The 26,141-nt window shown below is 38.2% G+C and overlaps 1 protein-coding gene across 1 annotated transcript in view; it reads left to right on the top strand.

The window, feature by feature from the left end:
- The window catches only part of MRPS27 (mitochondrial ribosomal protein S27), a 93,635-nt gene that overhangs the window by 8,594 nt on the left and 58,900 nt on the right, over positions 1-26,141 (top strand). The window contains exons 2-4 of the mRNA XM_063086344.1: positions 218-295; positions 21,392-21,462; positions 23,654-23,712. Of these exons, the coding sequence (XP_062942414.1) occupies positions 218-295; positions 21,392-21,462; positions 23,654-23,712 (208 nt within the window). The remainder of the gene's footprint in view (positions 1-217; positions 296-21,391; positions 21,463-23,653; positions 23,713-26,141) is intronic.

Raw genomic sequence — 26,141 nt, 5'->3', positions numbered from 1 at the left:
AAATTTTAGTTTTTCTGCATGTTAGAGGTTGAATACACTTCGTTATGAATTGAATTGTGAACTATTAGTTAAGTATTGTGAAATATTGGTTGCACTATTGTTATTAGAATTTTTAAAGTGTATGATCTAGTAGTTGAAAATATGACAAAGATGTGTTTAATAAAATAGACATGTATAATGAACCTGTGCCTGTTGAAATAATTGCCTTTTTCTTCAGGTAAAAGATGCCTGCTTTCTGCAGCATATGTGGACAGCCACAAATGGGAAGCAAGAGAAAAAGAACATTATGACCTTGGTACGTACCTATTGAGCTATTACATGTGTTATTTTCAGTCATTCCATATGTCTACCATCATATATTCATATGATGTATATAATAAGAACATTTTAAGTCATAAAAAGAATTAGACTTTTACTTATGGCAAAATCACTTGTGCTATTCTGTACATTTCTAATATTTCATTTTTGTTTTGACAGTTAACCTTATGTAAACAATTCTTGTTTTTTGCCCATTTTTATCATATAGTTTTCATATGGCCTGTTTTACAGAATTTTATATTTTATGCCTTCATCCTTTTTTATTGTCAATCTCTTCATTTTCTTAGCTCCTCTTGTGGTCTTCAGAGCCCTTTTGACTCTTCTGTATTCCATTACTAAGTGATAGGTTTGAAAGCAAAGTTAGAATCTCACGTAAGCCATTTACATAAGATAGTGGGCTAACGTCTTTCCAGGCTCTTAGTTATAACCCTCCCCTGTCTGTTCCCTTTGTCATATTACATAGATAGCATCCTTTCTTTTATAAAATGCCAAGGCCTAAAAGAAATCACTGACCCCATGAGCACTTTTTAAAAATGTACATACTTCAGACTTTCGGTTCTGCTTGTCCTTTGGTATATATAACATCATTGCATCGGGACATTAATAAAGTAAATAAATTGGTGATAGTTTTATGAGACTGATGTCATTTTTGGACTGATTCCAGTGCTGATCTAATATTTTGCCCCAGATTTTCTTTCATTGTTTTTTTGGACTTAGATAAGAGTAAAGACCCTGTGTGGCTGTGGATTCTGTCCATAAATGCAGGGGACATAGCTGTCTAAAATGGCTACATTATTGGGGGTTTCAAATAAATCATCCTTTTCTCCCCAGATAATGTGGTTGTACAAGTAGATTTGGTTGTGAGCTCTGGAATGGGTAAGAGCAGGGGCCAGTGAAAGCAGCGCTGTGGAAGATCAGAGGATGAGCAATCATAGCGTCTCCGTAAGGAACTGACAGTCTGATTCTAACTATAAGAGACCTAGTATAGCCTTTTTACAACAAATATTTTATAATACTCTTTTCTTATCCTGAAATTAAATTCTTAGGTAATATAATCTGTCTATACGTAGTATTTTTAAAATCAATATAATTCCCTTATAATACAAAGAAGAAACAAAAGGAAAGTGACTTACAATAAATGTACTTTAATATATAAATAAATCCTTAGGTAAAACTACCCTAAAAAGCACAATGAAATAGCTAGATGCTTGTACTTAAAAGTGGAATCACTGTTTGTACACACACATTTTTTTAACCAGTTGAAAATTGGTTGCATACATTATAGCCCTTTATCCTGAATACTTCAGTGTATGTTATCTAAGGTAAGGAGAGTCTGTTATATAACCATAGCACAGTTGCTAACTTCACTTATGTTAACCTTAATGTAATACTTTAATCTGTTTGTATCACTGTTTTGTCATTTGACCCAATAATATCCTTTATAGCATTTTTCCTCCTCCAATACAGGATCCAGTCTAGATCACATATTGCATTTAGCGGTCAGGTCTCTTTACTCTTTTTTTTTTTTTTTTTTTTTTTAACTTTTATTTTGTCAATATACATTGTGGTTGATTATTGTTCCCCCTTACCAAAACCTCCCTCCCTCCTGCCTTCCCTCCCTACCCCCCAACAATGTTCTTTCTGTTTGCTTGTTGTATCAACTTCAAGTAATTGTGGTTGTTATATCTTCTCCCCCTCCCCCGGTTTTTTTTCTGTGTGTGTGTGTGAATTTATATATTAATTTTTAGCTCCCACCAATAAGTGAGAACATGTGGTATTTCTCTTTCTGTGCCTGACTCGTTTCACTTAATATAATTCTCTCAAGGTCCATCCATGTTGTTGCAAATGGCAGTATTTCATTCATTTTTATAGCTGAGTAGTATTCCATTGTGTAGATGTACCACATTTTCCGTATCCACTCATCTGATGATGGGCATTTGGGCTGGTTCCAACTCTTGGCTATTGTAAAGAGTGCTGCGATAAACATTGGGGAACAGGTATACCTTCGACTTGATGATTTCCATTCCTCTGGGTATATTTCCAACAGTGGGATAGCTGGATCATATGGTAGATCTATCTGCAATTGTTTGAGGAACCTCCATACCATTTTCCATAGAGGCTGCACCATTTTGCAGTCCCACCAACAATGTATGAGAGTTCCTTTTTCTCCGCAACCTCGCCAGCATTTATCGTTCAGAGTCTTTTGGATTTTAGACATCCTATCTGGGGTTAGATGGTATCTCAGTGTGGTTTTGATTTGCATTTCCCGGATGCTGAGTGATGTTGAGCATTTTTTCATATGTCTGTTGGCCATTTGTATATCTTCCTTAGAGAAATGCCTGCTTAGCTCTTTTGCCCATTTTTTAATTGGGTTGCTAGTTTTTTTTCTTGTAAAGTTGTTTGAGTTCCTTGTATATTCTGGATATTAATCCTTTGTCAGATGTATATTTTGCAAATATTTTCTCCCACTCTGTTGGTTGTCTTTTAACTCTGTTAATTGTTTCTTTTGCTGTGCAGAAGCTTTTTAGTTTGATATAATCCCATTTGTTTATTTTTCTTTTGCTTGCCCGTGCTTTTGGGGTCGTATTCATGAAGTCTGTGTCCAGTCCTATTTCCTGAAGTGTTTCTCCTATGTTTTCTTTAAGAAGTTTTACTGTTTCAGGGTGTATATTTAAATCCTTAATCCATTTTGAGTTGATTTTAGTATATGGTGAGAGGTATGGGTCTAGTTTCATTCTCCTGCATATCAATATCCAGTTATCCCAGCACCATTTGCTGAAGAGGCAGTCCCTTCCCCAGTGAATAGGCTTGGTGCCTTTGTCAAAGATCAGATGGCAGTAAGTGTGTGGGTTGATTTCTGGATTCTCTATTCTATTCCATTGATCAGTGTGTCTGTTTTTATGCCAGTACCATACTGTTTTGGTTATTATAGCTTTGTAGTATAGCTTAAAGTCAGGTAGTGTTATGCCTCCAGCTTTATTTTTTTTGCTCAGCATTGCTTTGGCTACGCGTGGTCTTTTATTATTCCATATAAATGTCTGGATAGTTCTTTCCATTTCTGAGAAAAATGTCTTTGGAATTTTGATGGGGATTGCATTGAATTTGTATATCACTTTGGGTAGTATGGACATTTTCACTATGTTGATTCTTCCAATCCAAGAGCATGGGATATCTTTCCATCTTCTTGTATCCTCTCTAATTTCTCTCAGCAGTGGTTGTAGTTCTCATTATAGAGATTTTTCACATCCTTGGTTAATTCCTAAGTATTTTATTTTTTTTGGTGGCTATTGTAAATGTGCAGGCTTTCTTGATTTCTCGTTCTGCATGTTCACTATTGGAGAAAAGAAATGCTACTGATTTTTGTGTGTTGATTTTGTATCCTGCTAATGTGCTGAAATCATTTATCAATTCCAAGAGTTTTTTGTAGAGGTTTTAGGCTGTTCGATATATAGGATCATGTCATCTGCAAACAGGGACAGTTTGACTTCATGTTTTCCAATCTGGATGCTGTTTATTTCCTTCTCTTCTCTGATTGCTCTGGCTAGTACTTCCAACACTATGTTGAATAGGAGTGGTGAGAGGGCATCCTTGTCTAGTTCCTGTTCTTAAAGGGAAAGCTTTCAACTTTTCCCCATTCAGGATGATATTGGCAGTGGGTTTGTCATATATGGCTTTAATTATGTTGAGATACTTTCCCTCTATACCTAACTTATAGAGGGTCTTTGTCATGAATGAGTGCTGAATTTTATCAAATGCTTTTTCAGCATCTATAGAGATGATCATATGGTCCTTGTGTTTGACTTTATTAATATGGTATATCACATTTATTGATTTGCGTATGTTGAACCAACCTTGCATCCCTAGGATGAATCCCACTTGATCGTGGTGAATAATTTTACGTATGTGTTGCTGTATTCTGTTTGCTAGTATTTTAGTGAGGATTTTTGCATCTATATTCATCAAGGATATTGGCCTGTAGTTTTCTTTTTTGGTTATATCTTTACCTGGTTATGGTATCAGGATGATGTTTGCTTCATAGAATGAGTTTGGGAGATTTGCGTCTGTTTCAGTCTTTTGGAATAGTTTGTAAAGAATCGGTGTCAATTCCTGTTTGAATGTTTGGTAAAATTCTGCTGTGAATCCATCTGGTCCTGGGCTTTTCTTTGTTGGGAGCCTTCTGATAACAGCTTCAATCTCCTTTATTGTTATTGGTCTGTTCAAATTTTCTACGTCTTCATGGTTCAGTTTTGGGAGCTTGTGTGTGTCCAGAAATTTATCCATTTCCTCCAGATTTTCAAATTTGTTGGCGTATAGTTGTTTATAGTAGTCTCGAATGATTCCTTGTATTTCAGATGAATCAGTTGTAATATCGCCTTTTTCATTTCTAATTTTTGTTATTTGAATCTTCTCTCCTTTTTATTGTTAGCCATGCTAATGGTTTGTCAATTTTATTTATCTTTTCAAAAAACCAACTTTTTGATTCATTGATCTTTTGTATTGTTTTTTGGTTTTCAGTTTCATTCAGTTCTGCTCTGATCTTAATGATTTCTTTCCGTCTGCTAACTTTAGGTTTGGATTGTTCTTGTTTTTCTAGTTCTTTAAGGTGAAGTGTTAGGTTGTTCACTTGCCATCTTTCCATTCTTCTGAAGTGAGCATTTAATGCAATAAATTTTCCCCTCAATACTGCTTTTGCAGTATCCCACAGGTTTTGGTATAATGTATCATTATTTTCATTAGTTTCAATAAATTTTTTGATTTCCTGCTTGATTTCTTCTTGGACCCATATGTCATTAAGTAGAATGCTGTTTAATTTCCATGTGTTTGTATAGTTTCCAGAGTTTCATTTGTTATTAATTTCTAGTTTTAATCCATTGTGGTCTGAGAAAATACATAGGATAATTCCAATTTTTTTGTATTTATTGACACTTGATTTGTGACCTAATATGTAATCTATCCTGGAGAATGATCCATGTGCTGCTGAGAAGAATGAATATTCTGAGGTTGTTGGATGGAATGTTCTGTAGATATCTGCCAATTCCAATTGGTCTAGAGTCTTGTTTAGATCTTGTGTTTCTCTACTGATTCTTTGCCTAGATGATCTGTCTAATATTGACAATGGGGTTTCCGGTCCCCTGCTATGATGGTATTAGTGTCTATTTCCTTCTTTAGGTCTAATAGAGTTTGTTTTATAAATCTGGCTGCTCCAACATTGGGTGCGTATATATTTATGATTGTTATGTCTTCTTGATGGATCAGTCTTTTTATCATTAAGTAGTGTCCCTCATTGTCTCTTTTATGGTTTTTAGTTTAAAGTCTATTTTGTCAGATATAAGAATAGCTACTCCAGCTCGTTTTTCTTTTCTGTTTGCATGGTAAATCTTTTTCCATCCTTTCACTCTTAGTCTGTGTGAATCTTTATGAGTGAGGTGGGTCTCTTGTAGGCAGCATATAGTTGGGTCCTCCTTTTTAATCCAGTCAGCCAGTCTGTGTCTTTTGATTGGGGAATTTAAGCCTTTTACATTAAGAGTTGTTATTGAAAGGTGTTGATTTATTCCTAGCATTTTATTGGTTGGTTGGTTGTCTTAGGTGTCTTTTGTTCCTTGCTTTCTGATTTACTGTTTGGTTTCTGTGTTTGTTGGTTCCTTAGGTTTTAGATATCCTTTTTGTTTGTTTGTTTTCTCTTCATGAATGCCAGTTTTATTATACTAGTGGGTTTTGATTTTTCTTGAGTTTTTATGGCAGTGGTAGTTATTTTTCAGGAACCAAACCCAGTACTCCCTTGAGGATTTCTTGTAAGGGTGGTCGTGTGGTAGTGAACTCCCACAGTTTTTGTTTGTCTGAGAAATATACTATTTGCCCTTCATTTCAGAAGGATAGCCTTGCAGGGTAGAGTATTCTTGGCTGGCAATCTCTGTCTTTTAGTATTTTGAATATATCATCCCATTCCTTTCTAGCTTTTAGGGTTTGTGATGAAAAGTCTGATGTTAGCCTGATTGGGGCTCCCTTATAGGTGATTTGACGCTTCTCTCTTGCAGCTTTTAAGATTCTCTCTTTGTCTCTGAGTTTTGCCAATTTGACTATGACATGTCTTGGAGAAGGCCTTTTTGGGTTGAATACATTTGGAGATCGTTGAGCTTCCTGGATCTGAAGATCTGATTTTTCCTATACCTGGGAAGTTTTCTGCCACTATTTTGTTGAATATGTTTTCAGTGCAATCTCCTTTTTCCTCCCCTTCTGGGATACCCATGACTCGGATGTTTGAGCACTTAAGGTTGTCTGATATCTCTCTCAGATTTTCTTCAATGTCTTTGATTCCTTTTTCTTTCTTTTTGTCTGCTTGTGTTATTTCAAACAGCCCATCTTCATGTTCAGAGGTTCTCTCTTCAACTTCAACAAGCCTGCTGGTTAAACTCTCCATTGCGTTTTTTATTTTGCTGAATAACTTCTTCAGTTCAGCAAGTTCTGCTACATTTTTTTTCAGGACATTGATTTCCTTGTACATTTCCTTTTTCAGGTCCTGTATACTTTTCCTCGTTTCATCATGATGTCGAGCAGAGTTTTCTTGTATCTCATTCAGTTTCCTTAGAATTATCACTCGAAATTCCTTGTCAGTCATTTCAAGGGCTTCTTGTTCTATAGGATCTAGAGTTTGAGATTTAACTTTTGGTGGTGTACTTTCTTGATTTTTTGTATTTCTGGTAACTTTTTTTTGATGTTTATTCACTGTGGCAGGGGGTTTCACAGTCCATCGGTTGGAGACTATTGACTAACTAAGATGTTGCTGTGGTTGCCAATTTGGTATGGCTACCTCCATGACTGCTCAGTTGGCCTCTAGTGCCTTGTGTGTGTGGTTGCCTCGGGTCTTTGGCCTCTCTGGGGAGCCACCTCTCTGGTCAGCTTGGACTCTGCTGGGCTGCTGGATCACGGGGCGGTACCGCAGGTTGTGTGGTCTCTGCTGAGCTTCCACCTCCCGTGCAGGACTTCTCCCTGTTCCGTGCGCTCTGGCCCGGGCTGTTGGATCACGCAGTGGTGACCCCACAGGGTGTGTGGTTTCTGTCAAGTCTCCACCTCCCTAGCCGGACGTCTCCCCGCTTTGTGCGCACTGGGCTTGGACGTGTCTTCTGCAACCCTCCTCTATCAGCTGGGCCTTCAAGACCCTGCTCGGCACCACCTTGCCCAGGAAGTGTACCAGGTTTCTGCTAGACGCAGACTACCGGTCGCTCTGGGTGCCTTTGTAGCACTGTGTAGATCTTTCTCGGGACTTATCACCTTCCTCCTGGTATTGCGGTTATTTGTGTACTTTTCTTATCTCCCACACCAGAGCGTGACTTCCTCAGGGGAGGAGCCCACAGCACACGGTTCACCTTTGAATCCCCCCGGTGCGGACCGAGTCCGTTGCCCGCCCGCAGTCAGCTCTCCGGCAGGTTCAAGCGAACTCGGGGACTCTCCAACCACACTATTCCTAACCAGAAATCGGTTAGGCGTTTTTCTGAACTGGTGGCCGCAGAGATGGTATCTGCCTCCCGGTAACAGGAAGTTTACTGGGGGCCGGAGCCCAGGGTGCAGTGGAATGACAGTCAACCCAGCCCGTACTTCCTTGCCCTCCCAACACTGGCCGGGACACCCCACACCACCAGCCCTGCCAGAGAACCGCGGAGGGAGTGGGAGGGGAGGCCGGCCCTCAGGCCCCGGGAAGCCCCGCGTCGGGGCAAGCAAGTGGGAAGGCTCAGTGAGGAGCCGAGCCGGGCAAGGAGGACAGGCTTGGTCGAGCCGGTCCGGAGTCGCCACCACCTGAGAAAATGGAAGCAGCCCCAGGGCCATTGAGTGGCCCGGTGGGGCAGGCAGAAGCTGGGCTGGCGTCCACCACCCCCCCCACCCCCGAGCAGGGCCGGGCCGGGGGTCACTCAGGGCTGTGCTGGGTTGGGCGGCTCCCTCTCTGCCTCTGCGTCGTCACCGTCCCCGTTCTCGGCCGCTGCCACCTTGGGCTGCTCACTCGGTCCCATGGCGCGGCTTGGGCACTCCCAGGAATCTTCTTTTATGCTGGCTTGAAACCTCGAATCCTGAACAGGGCAGCTGGCCGCCTTCAGCGTGGCCCCAGCCTCCGGGATCCTGGTAGCATCAACAGCAGCCCCGGCGCCGTGTTCCCTGTTTAGAGACTCGCTTTTGCAGCTAACAGTTCTTTTCCTGCTCCATACTTCAAAGCTGTTGCCTGTAAATGAGGCAGCCTCTCCTGCCAAGGGCAAAGTGGCAGTCAGCCCCCACGACTGGCCACCAGCAGCGGTCCTCCCTTAAGAGACGGCAAGAGGAAGGTCCACATGTTTCCCGGCTGCCTAAGGCCCAGTGGCCACCTTTTCCACCTCAGCTACTCTGCGCCAACTGCTGCAGCCACCGCCATCTGTATGTCCTATTTCTGCAGGACATAGGCTCCCTGCTCCCAGAGAACATGGTGCTTCGTGAATTCTTTTTACTGTTCTTTAATCGGAAATAGTTCCTTATCCTTTCTTTGTTTCTCAGGACATTGTCATTATTTTTAAAGAATCCAATCTCTTTTTGTAATAGAATATTCTTCTTTTTGGGTTTGTCTGCTATTTCCTCATGATTATATTCAACTTATGCTTACCCAGCTAGAATACTCTCAGAGATATTGTGTTCCTGTAAGGGTATCAGATATGAACACATCTGATATCCATATGCCTTGACAGGTGATGTCAACTGTGATCTCCTAGTGAAATGTGTCTGGTTTCTCCACGGTAGAGTTACTGTTTTTCTTCCTTCTGACTAACTGGCTGAAGTGGGAAGATACTTTAATACAATGCAAATATCCTGCTGCTTATCAAAAGTTTCTCCTTAGATTTCGCATCCATTCGTGTTTCTAGCCTGAATCAATCTTTACAGTTGTGGTTGCAAACTGATTATTTTCCAACTCTAACAATTCCTGCACGTTTACTAGTTAGCACTCAGTATTCTACTCCAAGCAAGAGCCCTTCCTTCTCTTACATTTCTTTCTTTCTCATTTATCTGTTTATTATCATACATTATGTTGAAATACCATCAATTTAGGGATTTATTAAAAATCATTCATTACCATGCTTAATTATTTTGATGGTCCAATTGTCCCAGATTTGGCTAGTAGAAGCCCTTTCGAGCTAGCTTCCATTTTTTTCCCTTTTCCCTCTCCCCTCACATAACAAGGTGTTCTAGGCTCATCTTGCATCTTTCCTGCCATAGCCCTGGAATGAACTATTTCTCCCAGGAGCTCTGGTTCCTTTTAGTGAGGAATGGCATTAGAAACCAAGATCTGAGTGCTAGGTGTCCTTTCACTACTGTGGAATTTTTGCTTCTTGATCCATTCAGTGGACAGAGTTGGGAAAAGTAGGAATGCATATAAACATATATATGCACATATATGCATGCACACATACATTTATATATTAGAAGTGTTGAGCTTATGCCAATACCTCCAATTCCAGTTTATCCTCACGAGATTCTTCCTTGCCTTGCTCTAGTCATATTTGTATCTCTCTTCTTCTGTACTGAGAGCCCTGGCTCTCAACAGGGACAACATTTTGATGTGTGGTACAACCTTAGCATTGCAGATCATGTAATTTCCCTGTCTTCTGCCCATTAAGTGCCAGCAATGCCTTCTAGTCGTGACAGTCAAAAAATACCCCCATATTCTAAAACGCCCTCTAGGGCCCATACTACTACTTTGGGGAACCACAGTTCTAGTGAGACTAGTATGGACTCAAATAATCATATAACAAGGCTTGTTCTGATGTGCCATCTATGAATTATAAGCGAATTGCTGTGGAAGTACAGATAAAGAAATCATGAATTCCAGGAAAGCTTATTGTTAACCCTTTCCTAAATATGAAGGGAAGATGAGGAGATGAGGCCCCACTATGTGTGGCGTCTTATATGCTGGGTACAGTCACACAAATCCAGGAGAATATTGCCATGGGTACCTGAGTAAGCAGAAGCTATTCGCCAAAGAACGAGTACCAAAATCTGCAGTGCTCACTCTTGTGTGGAGGTACTTGTCTCCTCCCTGTTAAGACTAGTATACTTGGAAAAGCAGTACTAGCTACCACTTTACTGAATACTTCCCTACTGTTGTGGCAGTTCTCCCCTCTGCCTATCCTGAATCCCTATCCAGTCAGAATTGATTTTTTCTACACTGTTTTCTTACTGCACTTCCTACCTTCCTTATGCAGTGGTGAAGAGTCTGCACTTGGGAGCAGACATCTAGGTTTGAATTTCAGTTCGACAGCTTTCAGCTGTCACTTGCCCTCTGTTTCTGTACTTATAAATTAGAAATGATGATGCCTGCCTCAGTGCCTGCTCCAGAAATACTCGTATGTGGAATGAATGAATCCCTAGGCTCCTTGATTTTACCCCTATATAAAACGCGAGGTGAAATAAGGTTTGGGGACTCCAACCCGCTTTGAAGATCAAGAGACAATGTTTTTTTTTCCTTCTGTGTAATAGAATGTGACAGCGTCTTTAAAGCGGACATACTTTTCGCTGCTACGTGACATTACTGCTATGTCTTATCGGAGTGTTTGGGTTCGGCCGCTTGGTACTGAGCGCTGAGGCCTCACGGCGTGGTCGGGGCGGCGCCCGGCTGTGTCGCTGCAGATAGGCCAGTAGAGGGCAGTGTGGCCTCCGCGGGAAGCCGGCGTCCGAGCGCGGGGCCGCGCTCATTATGTGGAGCGCTGCGGTTGGACGCGGCGACCTGGCGGGCCATGAGGTGCTCGGCGCGGGCTCGCTGATTGGGGGAGGCCGGAGGCCCGATGTGAGGCTCTCACTCCTGCAGTCGCCATTGGAAGCCGCGGGCCGCGGGGGAACGTGCGGGTGTGTGGGTGAGGGGCCGCCGCGACGGTTCCGCCTGGGCGGCGGGATGGGCGTGCGGTTCCGGAGCCGGCTCCCTTCAGTCTCACTGGTGATTCCTGTAAGGGCGGGTGGGGATCTGCCGGCCCCGGGTGAGGGTAATTGATCACTGCCGACATCTCGATGGACGCCAGCGCTGCTGCTTAGGACAGTGCACGCACGGTGCAGTCGAGCGGCCCGCGGACGCAGAGGGACAGTGCAGCCTTCGTTCAGCTCTGTGCCAGGTCCGTGCAAGCACTGGACACGCACCACCCTGTGTAACGCTCAGAACCACAGGCCAAGGCGGCTGCTGCTGTTCCCCTTTAGACAGGAGTAAGCCAAGGCAGGATTCTGACATTTGCCTGAGGTCCTCCAGTATTCTGTTACCTTTCTGCTCAAAAAAAGCTTTCTTTGTGATTGCTGTAATACCCGAGATTCTACCACAAGGTATTCCCTTCACACTAAAAAAGTAGATTTTTTTTTAATTACTTTTTCATTGCAGTGTAATATACTGAGAAGTGCGCAGGTCATTCACATTGATAAATGATCACAAAGCGAACAAACCTATGTAGAAAACAAAATTCCTGCCACTCCTGAGCCCTTGTTCTGGCCCCCACTCTTCTCTGCCAGGTTAGCCATTGTCTTGACTTCTAGATTACATTTTTAAAAAATTTTTAGGATGGAAAATGTCAAACATAAACTAAACTAGAGGGGACAGTATAAGGAGCCCCCTTTATCCATCACTTGGCTTCAACAGTTAACAGCTCATTGCCAATCTTTATTTTATCTCTACTTCTGTTCCCCTATTCCCATCCTTTGGATTATTTTGAGGCAAATTCCAGGCAGTGAATCATTTCACCTGTAAATATTTCATGTACCTCTAAAGATAAGTGTGCTTTTTAATACAAGTATCACACCTAAAGTATTGATATCCAGTCAGTGTTCAAATATCCCTGATACTCATAATTTCTCTTTTTTTCTTGGCAGCTGGCCAGTACAGGGATGGAACCCTGGACCTTGGTGTTAGCAGCACCACCCTCTAACCAACTGAGCTAAGCGGCCAGCCTCATAATATTTTTTAATGGTTGAGTCAGGATCCAAATAAAGCCTATACAGTGCAATTGGTTGATATGTTCCCCCTTCTCTTGCCTCTTTTTAAATCTTTTTTTCTAGGAAAATATACAAAAGTAGAGAGAGTAGAAGCCCCCATGTACTGTCACCCAGCTTCAGCAGTTACCAATTCCCTGCCAATATTGTTTCATCAATCCCCCAACCCTATACCAGATTACTTTGTGATAAATCGTAATTGTCACATTATTTTATATGTTTGTTGATATGTACCTCTAAAAGACAAAATTTTTAAAAACATAACTCTAGTACTATTCTAATGTCTAAAAATTATTAATTTTTTGACATCGTTAAATATTCCATCAATGTTCACATTTGCCCAAATGTCTTATAAATTCTTTTTAATTTATACTTTGTTGAAATGGGATCCTAATAAGGTCTGTATGTTGCAATGTGTTGAGATGGCTCTTAAGTATCTTTTAATCTATAGGTTCTCTCTCTCTCTCTCTCTCTCTCTCACTTGCAATTTATTTGTCAAAGAAAACAAGTCTTTTGTAGAGTTTCCCACATCCTAGATTTGCTGATTTCATCTGTTACAGTGGTGTTTAACATGTTCCTCTACCTTCCATATGTCCTATAAAACTAGTAGTTGGAGAAAAAGGCTTGATCAGATTCAGGGCTTGTTTTTTGTTTCTGGTTTTGTTTTGTTTTTTGTTTTTTTGTCAGGGATCACACAGTATTTGGTTGTCCCTCTGTGATGTTAAAGGCCACTCATAGGGCCAGCCCGTGGCTCACTTAGGAGAGCGTGGTGCTGATAACACCAAGTCAAGGGTTAAGAGCCCCTTACCAGTCATCTTTTAGGGGGAAAAAAAAAAAAGGCCACTCACGATCATTTCTTAGATCCATTATTTCATTAGGAGCTCCAAACAGTTGCTATTCACTTCTATAATTTCTTCATTTATTACCTTGAAAATTTTTATAAGAGAACTTCTCTTCATCAACAGTTTACTTATCCTGTGGTATAGTTTGTATAAAAGAAGCAGTTTTCAAAATATCCTCCAAAGATGATCGTTGAGGGTTTATTTTTTTTAATGTCATTATAAAGTCATGGATTTAAACAGTTGAGACATTTTAATCCACTGCAGTTGATGTTTTTACTGAGAGAGCCTTAGTTCTCCAGTTGTGCTCTGTAGGGCCTTAGGAGTTCTTGGGCTTTCCTGCATCAGTCAGAAGATTTCACTTTTTGACTGTTTCTGCACTGGACCTCCCTTTGGCTAAAATAAAGATTGAATTAAAGCACTGTCTCTGAAATTCCTCCACTAATTTGCATATCTGTTGGGGAGGTACAGGGTAAAAGTTATCAGCGTTAACCAGTTTGCAGCTGTTGGACTACAGAATAGGGCCCACAGTGAATAGGACTCAAGAGAAAACCCTTGGAGAATTGGGGTGCTGGTAGGAGGGCAGGCCTGATGGGGATGTGCCTTGGGTTCCATGAGAGAAGGTTTGCTTGAGTCACCCAGCTATGGGGCAAGGGCTCAGGTGACTTGAACTGAATTAGATTCATGAGCTCTACTGAATTAAATATGTTATTTCTCATTTTTCAATTTATAAGTGATAATAAAGTAAGGGACACCTTTTGGTTTCAGTTACTATTTTTCCTTTGTTTCTGTTTTTTGTGTGTGTGTGAGAACACCCTTTCTGAATCCAAAGAGTATTTATACCATTAACACATTTGAAATCAGGTCTGTCTCTTGACACTTCTTCCATTTTAGTTGAGGTTTAGTTTTGCTGTGTCATTTTGGCTGTGGAGACCTTTGGCTGCTTTTCTAACTTTTGTCAATTTCATATTTGCATCTCTATGACATCTATTCAATTACTAGGTTTCATATTTGCCATCTGCTGGCAGTTCTAGAGGTGCATCTGACTTGTGCATATCATCCTTCTTTAGTCTTATTTTCTTAGTATATATGTGTACAAAGCTTGCTTTCATATTTTTCCTTTATTAGATTTATTTGTTTTAAAGCTTCTGGTGACAAAGAGACGAATAGAAAGAAATTTAAAAATCTGTCTCCAAATGGATTCCTAAGTTAGTTTTCCCTACTTCATTCTGTTATTTCTGTGTATATGTCATCTATCCTTGTTTTTCTTTTTTAATTAATTAATTGATTGATTGATTTATCTTTGTTTTTCTTTTAAAATATGGGGAACCAAAACAACTTTCAGCCTGTATTTTCTGAGATCACTTCTTCTAGGAAGGACAATGATAACTTATATCTATTTCTTTATTACGTAACTTAGATAAGGTGCACAGATGGCCCTAAGCACAGAAAGAGCTTAGTGGTGTTGTCTGAATGGGTAACAGTAACATTACATGGAAATCATGAAAAAGTAAAACCATTTCTCAGTTAAGCTGCCAGGAGTCAATAGAGGGTCCATCTTTTCTTCAGTGACCTTCCTCATCAGAACTTTAACCTAGAGACCACCTTCTTTTATGAAGCTTCTTTTCCAGCACATCTGTACTACAGATTGTGTCATTATTGAGGAGATTGCCATTTTCTTTCTGAGAATTTTATGTACAGTGAAGCTGTGTTACTTTGGTACACACCAAGTTAAAATTATCTTCGTGGCCAAATGAATTTTTTAGTCATTGTGCAATGACCCACTCATTTTGTAAAAATATTGCTTTTGTCTGTAAATCTGTTGTGTCTGATATTAGTACAGCTGCACTAGTTTTCTTTTGGCTTCTTTTTACCTGCTCTATTTTTTATACAGTTATTTTCAACTGTTCAGTGTTTGTATGGTTTATATGGCTTGATTTTGTATTTTTAACCAATCTGACAGTCATTATCTTTTAACTAGAAAGTTATGTCTATTTATGTTATTATTTTATGATTATTGATATATTTGAATCTATTTCTGTCTTATTTTGTGATTAGTCCTTGTTTTCTTCTTTCTTTCTTACCATTTGGATTTGTTAGGGTGTTTTTGTTTTTTACATTTTTTCCCCTCTACTGGTCTGGAAGTTATAGTCTCAATTTCTACTCTTTTATTCTTTTTTTTCAACCAGCTGGTATGGAGATCTAAACCCTTGACCTTGCTGTTATAACACCACGCTGTAACCATCTACTCTTTTAGAGACTGTTGCATTATAACTTCTAACACACATATTTAACTTAAGTTCTAATGTTTATCTCACTCTGCTCTCCTTTAGAACATTTTAAGTCTAGACACACACACATTGCTATTTTAAAGTCAATTTTCCCCTAAGTTTAAACAATTTTATTTAATCACCATTCTTTCTAGCATCTTAAATCTTCTCTAAAGGATCATTTTTCTTCTTAAAACACATCTCTAAAAACACAACTTCTAAGAAGTTCCTTTAGTCTGTGTTTGTTGCTAATAAATTTTTTTTTGTTTGTCCAAAGATGTCTTTATTTTGCTCTTATTCTTAAAAGATAACTTTGCTGAATGTGGGTCTTAGTCCATTTTGTGTTGCTATAACAGAATACCAAAGACTGGGTAACTTATAAAGAGAAGAAGTTTATTTCTCACTGTTATGGAGGCTGGGAAGTGTAATATCAAGGTGCAGGTATCTTATGAGGGCCTTCTTGCTTGCTGTGTAATTCCATGGTGGAAAGGCAAAAGCCATGTGCTCACATGAGGTGGGGTTGGGGTGGGGTGGGGTTCTGTGGAGAGGAACTCATCCTTTCTATCAGGAACCTACTCCTGCTATAATGGCATTAATCCTGCCGTAATGGCATGAGGACAGAACCCTCAGGACCTGATCACTTCTTAAAGGTCCCACCTCTCTGTTGCAATGGGGATTAAGTTTCCAACACAAACTTTGGGGGTCATATTAAAACCACAGCAGTATGTGATTCCAGGTTGATAATATTTATTCCCAACATTTTGAACATCTTATTCTATTTTCTTTCATCATTCCCACTGAGAAAACACCTGCTGATGTAGTTATTTTTCCATTGTACATAATTTTCTTTTCTTTCCGGCCACTTTTAAGATCCTCCCATTTTTCTAGTTTCATAATAATGTATCATGGGAGTAGGTTTAATTTTACTTATTTGACTTGAGATTTTATGTGTTCCCTGAATCTGAAAGCCTTCATCTTTTATCAGTTCTAACAAATTCTCAGCTGTTATCATGTATTACCTCTCCCCATTCTCTTTATTATCTTCTTTTGGAGATTCAATTAAATGTATTTTAGACCTTCTTATTCTATTCTCTATATTGCATAACTCCTGTCATACTTCTCACTTTTATCTTTACTGCATTCTGTGTAATTTCTTTTAGAACTACCTTTCAGTTCACTAATTCTCACCTCAGCTGTGTATAATCTGCCCTTTAACTTATTTTTTGTTTCTTTTTTACAGCTTTGAGGTATTTTTTACGTAAAGTAAACTGCATGTATTTAAAGTGTACGATTTGATGTTTTAACATATGTGCAGGTGTATATGTCCATGAAATCATTGCTACAGCCAAGATAATGAGCATATCTGTCACCTTCCCAAGTTTTCTCCTTTTCCTTCGTAATTCTTCCCTCTTTCCTCTTCCTGCACCACACCCCAAATTCCCAGGCAAGAGCTGATGTGCTTTTTTGTCACTATAGATTAGTTTGCATTTTTTAGAATTTTATGTAGTAAAATCAACTCTTTAAACAAAATTCTAAGCTTGGTATATTTTGGATCACATAGGAAGCATGAATTCAGTCCCCAAAGAGGTGTGAGTGCTGACTTAGTGAGTTTAGAATCCTCAGGAAACAATGGTCCTTGCTGTTGACTTTGTAGGGTACATTATTTTCTAGTTTACCTTCTCACCACAGGTGTAGCCCTAGGTGGTCCTGGCTTTACCTGTGGATGTCTGAAGCAGCTTCTCATCTTACAAAAGTCTTGTTCTTATCCTCGGTCCCCCAGAAGTCATCAGAACCAAAGCTCTTAGACTGCTACCCTCATTACTCACTTTAACACTCCAAGTTCTTGCCTTTGGCCTCTGACAAATATGACAATTACATCTTACCTTCCTGAAAGCTCAGTCATATATTAAAAAAAATTTTTTTAAATATTTAGCTGTTTTATTTTTATAGTAGGGGGAATTTTTTAAAGAATATTTAATCCATCTTATTCCAGAAACAGATTTCTGTTTAATATCTTCTTGGAGTGTACAGGCAACATCCAGGACTTATTTTATGTTCCTTCCATGGTAGTACCAAACAAAAATGATTCCAATACTTGAATGGCTGCACCACAGTCTCTTTGGGCCATTGTTTAAAATTTTGGATACCCTGGTTTAACTCAAACCTACAGAATTAGAATCTCCCTCAGCTGTGAGATGCTAGGAATCTGAAGTTCTAAAGCCCCTCAGGTGATTCAGATCCTCAACCAGGTATGCGTGCTATTACACTCCCACACTCCGAATAGCACAGGGTCCTCAAAATCTTTTATGTCCTTAGATCATCAGTGGCATTGTCTTCAAACTAGAAGGGCACTTTTATACTAGTAGACATTTCATTTTCTGGACATACTTCCACATTGTCAGTACAGTTGTGTTAAATGAAGAATTCAAATTTCAGACCCATTTTCCCCATATGGTCTTTGTTGTCTGCAACTATCAGCAGCAGTGTGTGCACCTGAGAAGCTGAGTAATGGGCAAAAAAGCTTCTTCTTTGGCACATCCCTTTGAACTAAACCTGGGCATCTGCTGGCCCTTCACTGAAACATGAAGTGTGACTTTTGACTGGAAGCCCACGGTCCAGAATCCTGTGGCGTTGCCCCTCTGCACACCGCAGCTGTCCCAGCTTTCTCGGTCATCCCTGCCCTATGCAGTTTTCTGCCTCATTCATCACACCAGTGCTATTAATGTGAGGTGATTGGTCACATAGTATATTTAGCAGCAAACCTTTCTCTGATTTGAAATATGCAAATATTATTCATCAGATGCCGGCTCTGCAGCTGTTGCTTTTTTTTTTTTTTTTTTTTTTTTTGGAGGCCTCAGCCAATTTCACTGGATTGAAGATGCCTTGCTGTGAGGATTCAAATAGAATCTTGAGTTACCACACTGTAGAGATGATCAGTGAAGCCAACTCAGTCCCGTGTTTGGTTATACGTTGTGCACCTATGCGAAACCCACAAGGAAGTGGGGGCCTGTGCACCATTTTAATTAGGCCAGTAGGTCATGATACTGCTTTTTTTTAAGTTAAAGTCTAAATTTTAAGTAAAAGGAGGTGATTCCTTATATTGCCTGTCATTTCAACTCAGAGCCTCTATTATGAAGTAATCGTAAAGATTTGGTACTATGAAAATCTGCTTGGCATCTGTGAACAAGTAGATTTAACAATAAGGGGTTTTAATGACTTCTTTGGGTTTTTTTTTTACATTTTTAGTCACCTTTAAGATAGTCATAAGGAAAGCAAATTACAGTACTTTTATATCATATCCGGTTTTAGAGGTTTTGCAAATTTGTTTTCCTCTGGTCACTACTGAGTCACTGAGATCATTACCCCAGGGAAAGAAGAGGAAAAAATGAATAAATGCATAACAACAGGTCTTCAACAAATACTTGTTACTTGATTGTCTCTGAGTGTCTCCTTCTTCAACCAGGGAGTTAAAATAAAACCTTGGAAATCCAATTACTTATTTTTTTTCCCTCCTTTATTTTACTTATTTGTTTACATATTTACTGAGTACCTTTTATGGGACTGTTCTAGAGACTGAGGATTTATCAGTGAATTCAGTCCTTGCCTTCGTGGATTTTACTTCTACTGTAAGAGACAAAAAACAGATTTGTAGGTCCTAGAAAGTATTTTGGATTTTATTCTAAGTGTAGTAGGAAATTACTTTCTGGTTGATGAAAAGAGAATGGCAGGATCTGATTTATCATTTAAAAGGCTCACTCAGACTGCTGGGTGGAGATTAGATTGTAAGGGTGAGGGCAATAGTTAAAGAAAGGTCAGGACGTGAGAGATACTGGTGGCTTAGCAGTGGCGGTAATGAGAAATATATATTTATATTTCAAATCTATAGCCTATAGGATTTGTTAACAAAATGGTTATAGAGTGTGAAAAAGAATGGGGTCAAGAATGATGCCTACATTTTTGGCCTGAGTAAGCCACCCAATGTAGTGGTTGTTTATTGAGATGGGCAAAGCAAGTGCAGAGAGGAAGAGAAATTAAGACATGTAGTGTGTTAAGTAAAAATTATAGGAGCCCATTGTTTTAGACTAAGTTCCTACCTACACTATGCCCCAAAAGACCAGGCTAAAAAATCAAGATGGAGTCACCCCTGCTAAGTGCCATGTCACTTTCCAGAAGTCAGGAGAAAGATAACAACTAATTTTCCCAACAGGCCAATTTAAATCTTCAATAGGTACGATAATGAAGTTTTTTATGATTTAATCCTCACACAGAAGAGAGAGCCTGAAATAACCTGATGTTATTTTTCTATTGTTCTGTCTTCCTGTCCCCACCTTACAAGGAAAGTAACTTGGAAATGGCCAGTCTGCTTTTTGTTCTTTGTTTCTGCTTTCTTTAGTCTTTTACTGTCTATAAAGCCAACCTCCTCTAATTGGCTCATGGGAACACTGCCTCATTCATCTATCTTATGGAATAATGTGTTGCCTGATTCTAGAATCACAGTAAAGCCAACTGAGATCTTCACCTAAATTTGTTGTAATTTTGTTCTTTTGCAAATGTTAGATGCCTATTAGGCACCCAAATGGAGATTTCACCTATGCAGATGGAAATATAAGTCTGGAGTTTAAAGGCAGAAGTCAGGGTAGGCCTATATGCACATACATGTGACGTCAACAATCTGTAGATGATAATTAAAGAGACTTGGAAGAGAAGGAGATCACTTAGGGACTGTGAAGGAAAGAGTCTACTTATTCTGCTACTGAGACATACTGAAACATTCCAACATTTAGAAGTCAAGAAGAGGAGATCCTGCAAAGGAACCCAAGAAAGAGAGAAAAAACAGAATATTTCATGAAGGATAGAGCAGTCAAGTATATTAAATGCTAGTGAGAGGTCAAGTAAGATGAGGACAGAGAATTAACCACTGAATTTAACAATGTGGAGGTGCTTATTGGTGCAAGTAGAGTGATGGAAACCAATCTGATTTCAGTGAGTTGAAGAGTGGGAGCTAAGGAAGTAGTAACAGTTATATCAGAGGTGACTCTGGGGGAGTCTTGCTGTTAAGAGGAGCAGAGAAAGCAAGTAGCTATAAGAGTTATAGGGCAGGGTAGGGTTGTTTGTTTAATACCATTCATTCATTGTAACAGAATAAAAGACGGAGTATATAGGCTATAAGCCTGATAGTCTTGATGCTAGGGGATGAAGTTCTCTTGGTTACTTCTGTTTTCTCAGTGAAATGAGACAAAATCATGAGCTGAGAGTGAAAGTGAGAGGAGAAGGAAAAGAAACATTGTAATGTGAGAAGCAGTGACAAGACGTGAAATAAACATTTCGTAGAGTATGTTGCATAGGATTTCAGATCTTTTTAGATTCTGAGACAAAAGTGTAATCTCACAAATATCAAGTATTGCTATGGATGTTCTACTAAAAGGAACCAAAATAGGAATAGTTCGGGCCAAAAATCATCAAGTATAGCCAGAGTTCTTCTCTGATTTGTTCAGGGAATGTATACAAGTCACTTGATAAATGTCAGTGTTTTAATTTTTTGAATAGCTAATATGTTTTCCTGATATATAGCTAATATATTTAATATATTTCAAAATGCAAAAGGAATAAATGTGTAAGCAATGTAAAGTCTCCTTCCCTTGGTCTCCCATTATCTAATTTCTTTTCCTGAAGTCTGTCAAAAGTAACAAACAAAAAACCCACTTTCTTGTGCCCTCTTCCAGAGATAATTTATTGATCTATTTTTTAAAAGCTAAATGTATGCTAAAAATTTTTTTGGTAACTCTTATTCCAGTTAAATCATTTTTAAAATGTTACTAATATTTCTTTATCCTTTTTAATTTTTTTTTTAAAAGAGCAAGAAAGAGCATCTGTTTTAATACTGATTTCATAATGTTGGCAGCCTTCTGGCAGGAGTTGTATCTGTTAAATTCTTCTAAAGAAATGTGTATGTTTCACAAAGTTCTTTTTCCTTCTTTGTCTTCACAGCTGATCTTGCATCTTTAATGGATAAAACATATGACAGAAAGTTGCCTGTTAGTTCTTTAACAGTATCACGGGTAAGAAAATTTAAACATTTATATTTTCAAAGCAGAGGAAGGAAGAAAGTAAGAAAGCCTCTTTATATAGACGAGGCTATGTAGATAAAGAGTACTTTTCGTAGGAAATATGATGGTACTTCAGAAAGTTCATGGAAAAGTTCATATTCTCTTTTGATTCTATTTTTCCATGAACTTTTTGAAGCACCGTCATATTTTTCCAGAGTCTGATATGTTTTTGTAGTTACTAATAGATATTTTATGGTGTAGAAGCAAATTTCTTTGGCCAAAATAAAAGGTAATAAATTTACCAGGCTTGTTAGTAATCACTGTTTTGTATATGATTTATTTTAATTTTTTCAGGATATGATATTTTGCTGTATGATACCATGATTTTTTTTTTTTTATGTTGATATGTCCTTCAAAGCAATAATATTTACTTGTTAGTACGGGAAGTGTTTTTGGTAGCAGAGAAAATCTATAAAAGGATGAATATTAACATTGACGTTAAATTGCTACAAAGCAGTAGACAGAGAAATAATGTTAGGCTCAGAATCAGGTAATTGACAGTAACCATTACTGAACACCTATGCCACTTATTGTGTTAGTTTCTTAACATAGATTTTTTCTGTTCTTACAGCAGCCATATGAGATAAGCATCCTCTCTCCATTTTTCCATGTAAAACATAGTATGGTTTAATAACTTTCCCAAGTTCACACAGCTTATAATTGGAAAAATTGGGATTTAAATACAGGAATCAAAATTCTTTTCTGTTGCTTCCCCAAATATATCTGGCCTTACCTTTATCAAGAATTCACTTTGTGATATTAGGCAACAGGGCCCCTCAATTTTCTTATGAGAACAACAGTACCTTCCTTGCAGAGATGATGTGATGCTGAAATGAGATCTTAGTTATGAAAGCTTTTTGTAGAAATTAATGGCACTGTAAAATTCAAGGTATTGTTAAATCTAGAAGAGGGAAAGGAAAGAAATCATCTTCCTTTTTAATCCTGGTCCTTTCTTCAGTAGGATACAATTTAACTGGTCATGACTTAAATTTTATAGACTCGTAATTGGCATATTGGAGGAGAACTGAAAGGCCACTTGTTCATCTCTTACGTGATGGATAAAACTTCTGTATGCTATACATAATACCTGATATTTGCTTAGGTAGTACTTCAAGGTTTAAAGAGCTTTCACGTACATTTTCTCATGGGTGCCCCATACTCTTCAGGGCAGGTGCCTTTATCCTATACATGCAGATGGAGCAACTAAGTCCCACAAGGGCTGTGCCATCTGTTTATGCCACACAGCAAGCAATCAGGAGAGCTGGTTCTCAACCTCAGGTCCAGTGTTTGAACCACGTTTTATCTGTCCCATAGTGGATTTTTAAATTTAAATCCATAAGTCTTAGGCATTATTAGAAAGTCTCCCTCTTTTTATTCTCCTCTCTCTTTTGATGAGGTTTTAATTATATTCATAACATGCAGTAAGTCTTAGGAATTACTAGAAAGCCTCCCCAATCTTTTTATTCTCTCTCTCTTCATGAGGTTTTAATTATATTCATAACCTGCATTACATCTTACTCTACCTTTTTTACCTCTTAGTCTATACTCATTACTCCATCCTTGGAATAATTCTTTCTGTTTGTTTATTTGAACTGTAATTAAGGAGCATACTCAGGGATTTTATTGTTTGGAGGGAGACTTTGTTGGTAGAGGAATCACAGATAAGTTCATAGCATAACTTAGAGTAGGAAAAATGTTTACAAGACTGAGCTCTCTAAATTTAGATTTTTATGATCTGAGCAATATTTTTTCAGCCATTGGAGTCTTCATCCTTTCAGCCATGTTTGCCATGTATTTAGAGCTTGGAACATAGAGAAGATATCAGGTTTTCAAGATAAAGGGTGATGACTAGTTATAAATGTAGTAGGAGCTCTATCTGTCCTCTTATTCTGAGCAAGGCAAGGGTTCTTATTTGCTTTCAATCAATTTTTCTGATCAAGGTTGTTTTACAAATAGAAAATATTCCTTACATTAGCATGAAACAATTTCAAAGATGGGGCCATACCATGTGAACATTGTTTGACAAAGTATGAATATTGTTCCAATAAAATGAGTATTCTGTCCTTTTTATGGTCAGTATGTGAACCAAGCCAAATATACAACATAATTTGTATTCAACAAGGGTTTTTTTTCTGTCTTTTAGTTTGTGGACAACATTTCATCTCGAGAAGAGGTGGACCATGCAGAGTATTACCTTTACAAGTAAGTTTTCCATTTGATTTGGCTATGACTCTGTGATATTTCACACCCCTTTTTAACACAAAAGGTGGTATATATTATATGTAATGTTAGACACCTTGCTTTTTAAGTTTTTGTTGTAGAGATCTTTCCATGTGAGTATATAGTTTCCTCATTTTTTATAACTGTGTCATATTCCATACTATGAATATATTAATTTTTAATGAGTATATTATTTAAATAAGTTCACTATTGAAGGTTCTTTTTTGTATGATTGTCATATATAATGTTATATGTTTATTAATAAATTTGTACATATGTAATTTTGCACATAATTCTCATGAATATATACATTTGTAATTTTAATTAGATTGCCAAATTGTTTTCCATTGAGGTTTTACTAGTTTACATTCCCACTAGTAATGTATGAGACAGCCCTGTTTTTACAACTTGGTCAACAAAGGGGTACTTTCATATTTTGGGTTTTCTGCCAATCTGATAGGTGAAACTCTCTCCCTTTTTTATACAGATGGAAATATACTCTGTATGAACTATTCAGCACCTATTTTCAGTTTGCACTTTATTTTTAAAATGTTGTCTGTATTACCACATTTATTTCAGTCTTTCTCACAGCTGCAAACAATTTCATTGTGAACTGCAGATATTCACTCGTGTACAAGGAAGTATGTTTAGTATAGCATTATCTACAGTGGCAAAAGACTGGAATAACCTAATGCTTGTTAATAAAGACTAGTCAAATAAATTATGATTTATCCTCAAGTTGATTTTTCACCTATCAAATATATCTCTCAGAATGATACCATACAACTAATTTTTTATTGAGATTTCAATTTTAAAAATCTGATTTATGATTTGTTCAAATTCCTGTGTTCCAAGTATTAGATTCAGACTGAAATTAAAAATGCTTTCAGTAAGCATTGCATTAGAGTTTGCTGTTTGATTTTGCTTTGTTTTCATCAAGAGAATTTTTAGTTATTTCCATCTAGGTGCCTTTTTAAAAGCTTACTCTTATCTTAGTGAAAATTTACTCTATTTTATTTTATTTTATTTTGCTAAATAGTAATGAGTCTTCTTTTTTTTAATTTCTGAATTGGATATATTCTACCACGTTTTTGGTGTTTTCTGTTTAAATATAAATCTCAAGTAGACTAGATTCCATGCCTTAAAAAACATTTATTCTAGGTCTAAGATTGCCTTTGACAGTGTCCTAAGTTTAAATTTTTAGTCCTAAAATCATAATTGCAGGTGCCCTCTTACACTTCATTGGAATACACATAAATGTATCCCTTGATGCAAATGAACCCTGTCTTCTGTTAGTGACTCTTTGGGACTGGCCGTAGGACTGCTTTGGTAGTTAGTTTTGTCCATGGTGAAGGGTCTTTTGGGGCTGGCATCTGGACAGTTCGCATTCTTTTGCTTTGTTCCTGGCAAAATGCAGAAAATAGTTCCAATTTCTAAATAGAAACTGTTTCTTAAAATTCCATTCTGTGAGACACAGTGCCATAGTCTTGGTATTAATGTGTCCCAAATTTACAAGGACTTTTGTAGCATATAATTGATTTCAGTGATTCAGCATTCAACAAGTATTTACTAGGCACCTATTATGTGCCCAGGCCCTGTCCAAGGTCTTGGGCATATAGTGATAAATAAGTTAGACTCTGTCCCTGTCCTCATACATTAAAGTATAACTGAGAAATTTGAGTCCTTCAAGGTTTAATTTTTCATATGATGTCTAGCTTTATGATAAATTTTTCACAAGATATCCAGTTTTGTGTGGCCTAGACTCTTAATGAGAGTTTCGTAAAATCACTATTTCCATTTCTATATAGATCATATAGAGGACTCTTGTCCACGATAAAGTTGAGCCACTGTTTGATTTGACATCCCATTCTTGCTTTCACGAAAAATATTCTAGCTATCAGATCATTTTTTAGTTCTATTCTTTTTCCTTCCTTCCATTACCAAGAAAATTGGCTCTCTTAGCTTTTTTTTTTTTTTTTTTTAAAGAAAAACATTTTTATGACTTCATGAGATTACTGTTGTATGTGTGTGAGACTGAGTTGAACTCTACAAAGCTGCATCAACATGTAGATAATGGACATTCAGTCATTAGGTAAGTGTCTCACTCATGCCTTCCAGCCTTAAAGAATAATACAAGACATACATATGCCTCAGCAAAATTAAGTTACAATTGTGAACTCTTGGAGTCTCTCTCAAGTAATTGAAATCAGGGATGTTAATCCTGTAGAGACCAGGGACCTACCACTCTTTGGTATTTTGACCAGTTAGGTCATCAGTGGTTGTGATGCCTAACATCCCTGCGGAGTGACTTTAGACATCTAAGGATAACCTTACAATCACCAGTGAGGAAATATAGAAGCTCCTTCTTAATCCTGGACAATTCATAGCTTCATGCTGGCCTGGCTTTCAGA

Source organism: Cynocephalus volans, chromosome 2 (assembly GCF_027409185.1).
Source record: "Cynocephalus volans isolate mCynVol1 chromosome 2, mCynVol1.pri, whole genome shotgun sequence".
NCBI lineage: Eukaryota > Metazoa > Chordata > Mammalia > Dermoptera > Cynocephalidae > Cynocephalus > Cynocephalus volans.
Note: the sequence above shows the minus strand (reverse complement) of the source record. Positions and strands in the feature narration are given on the sequence as shown.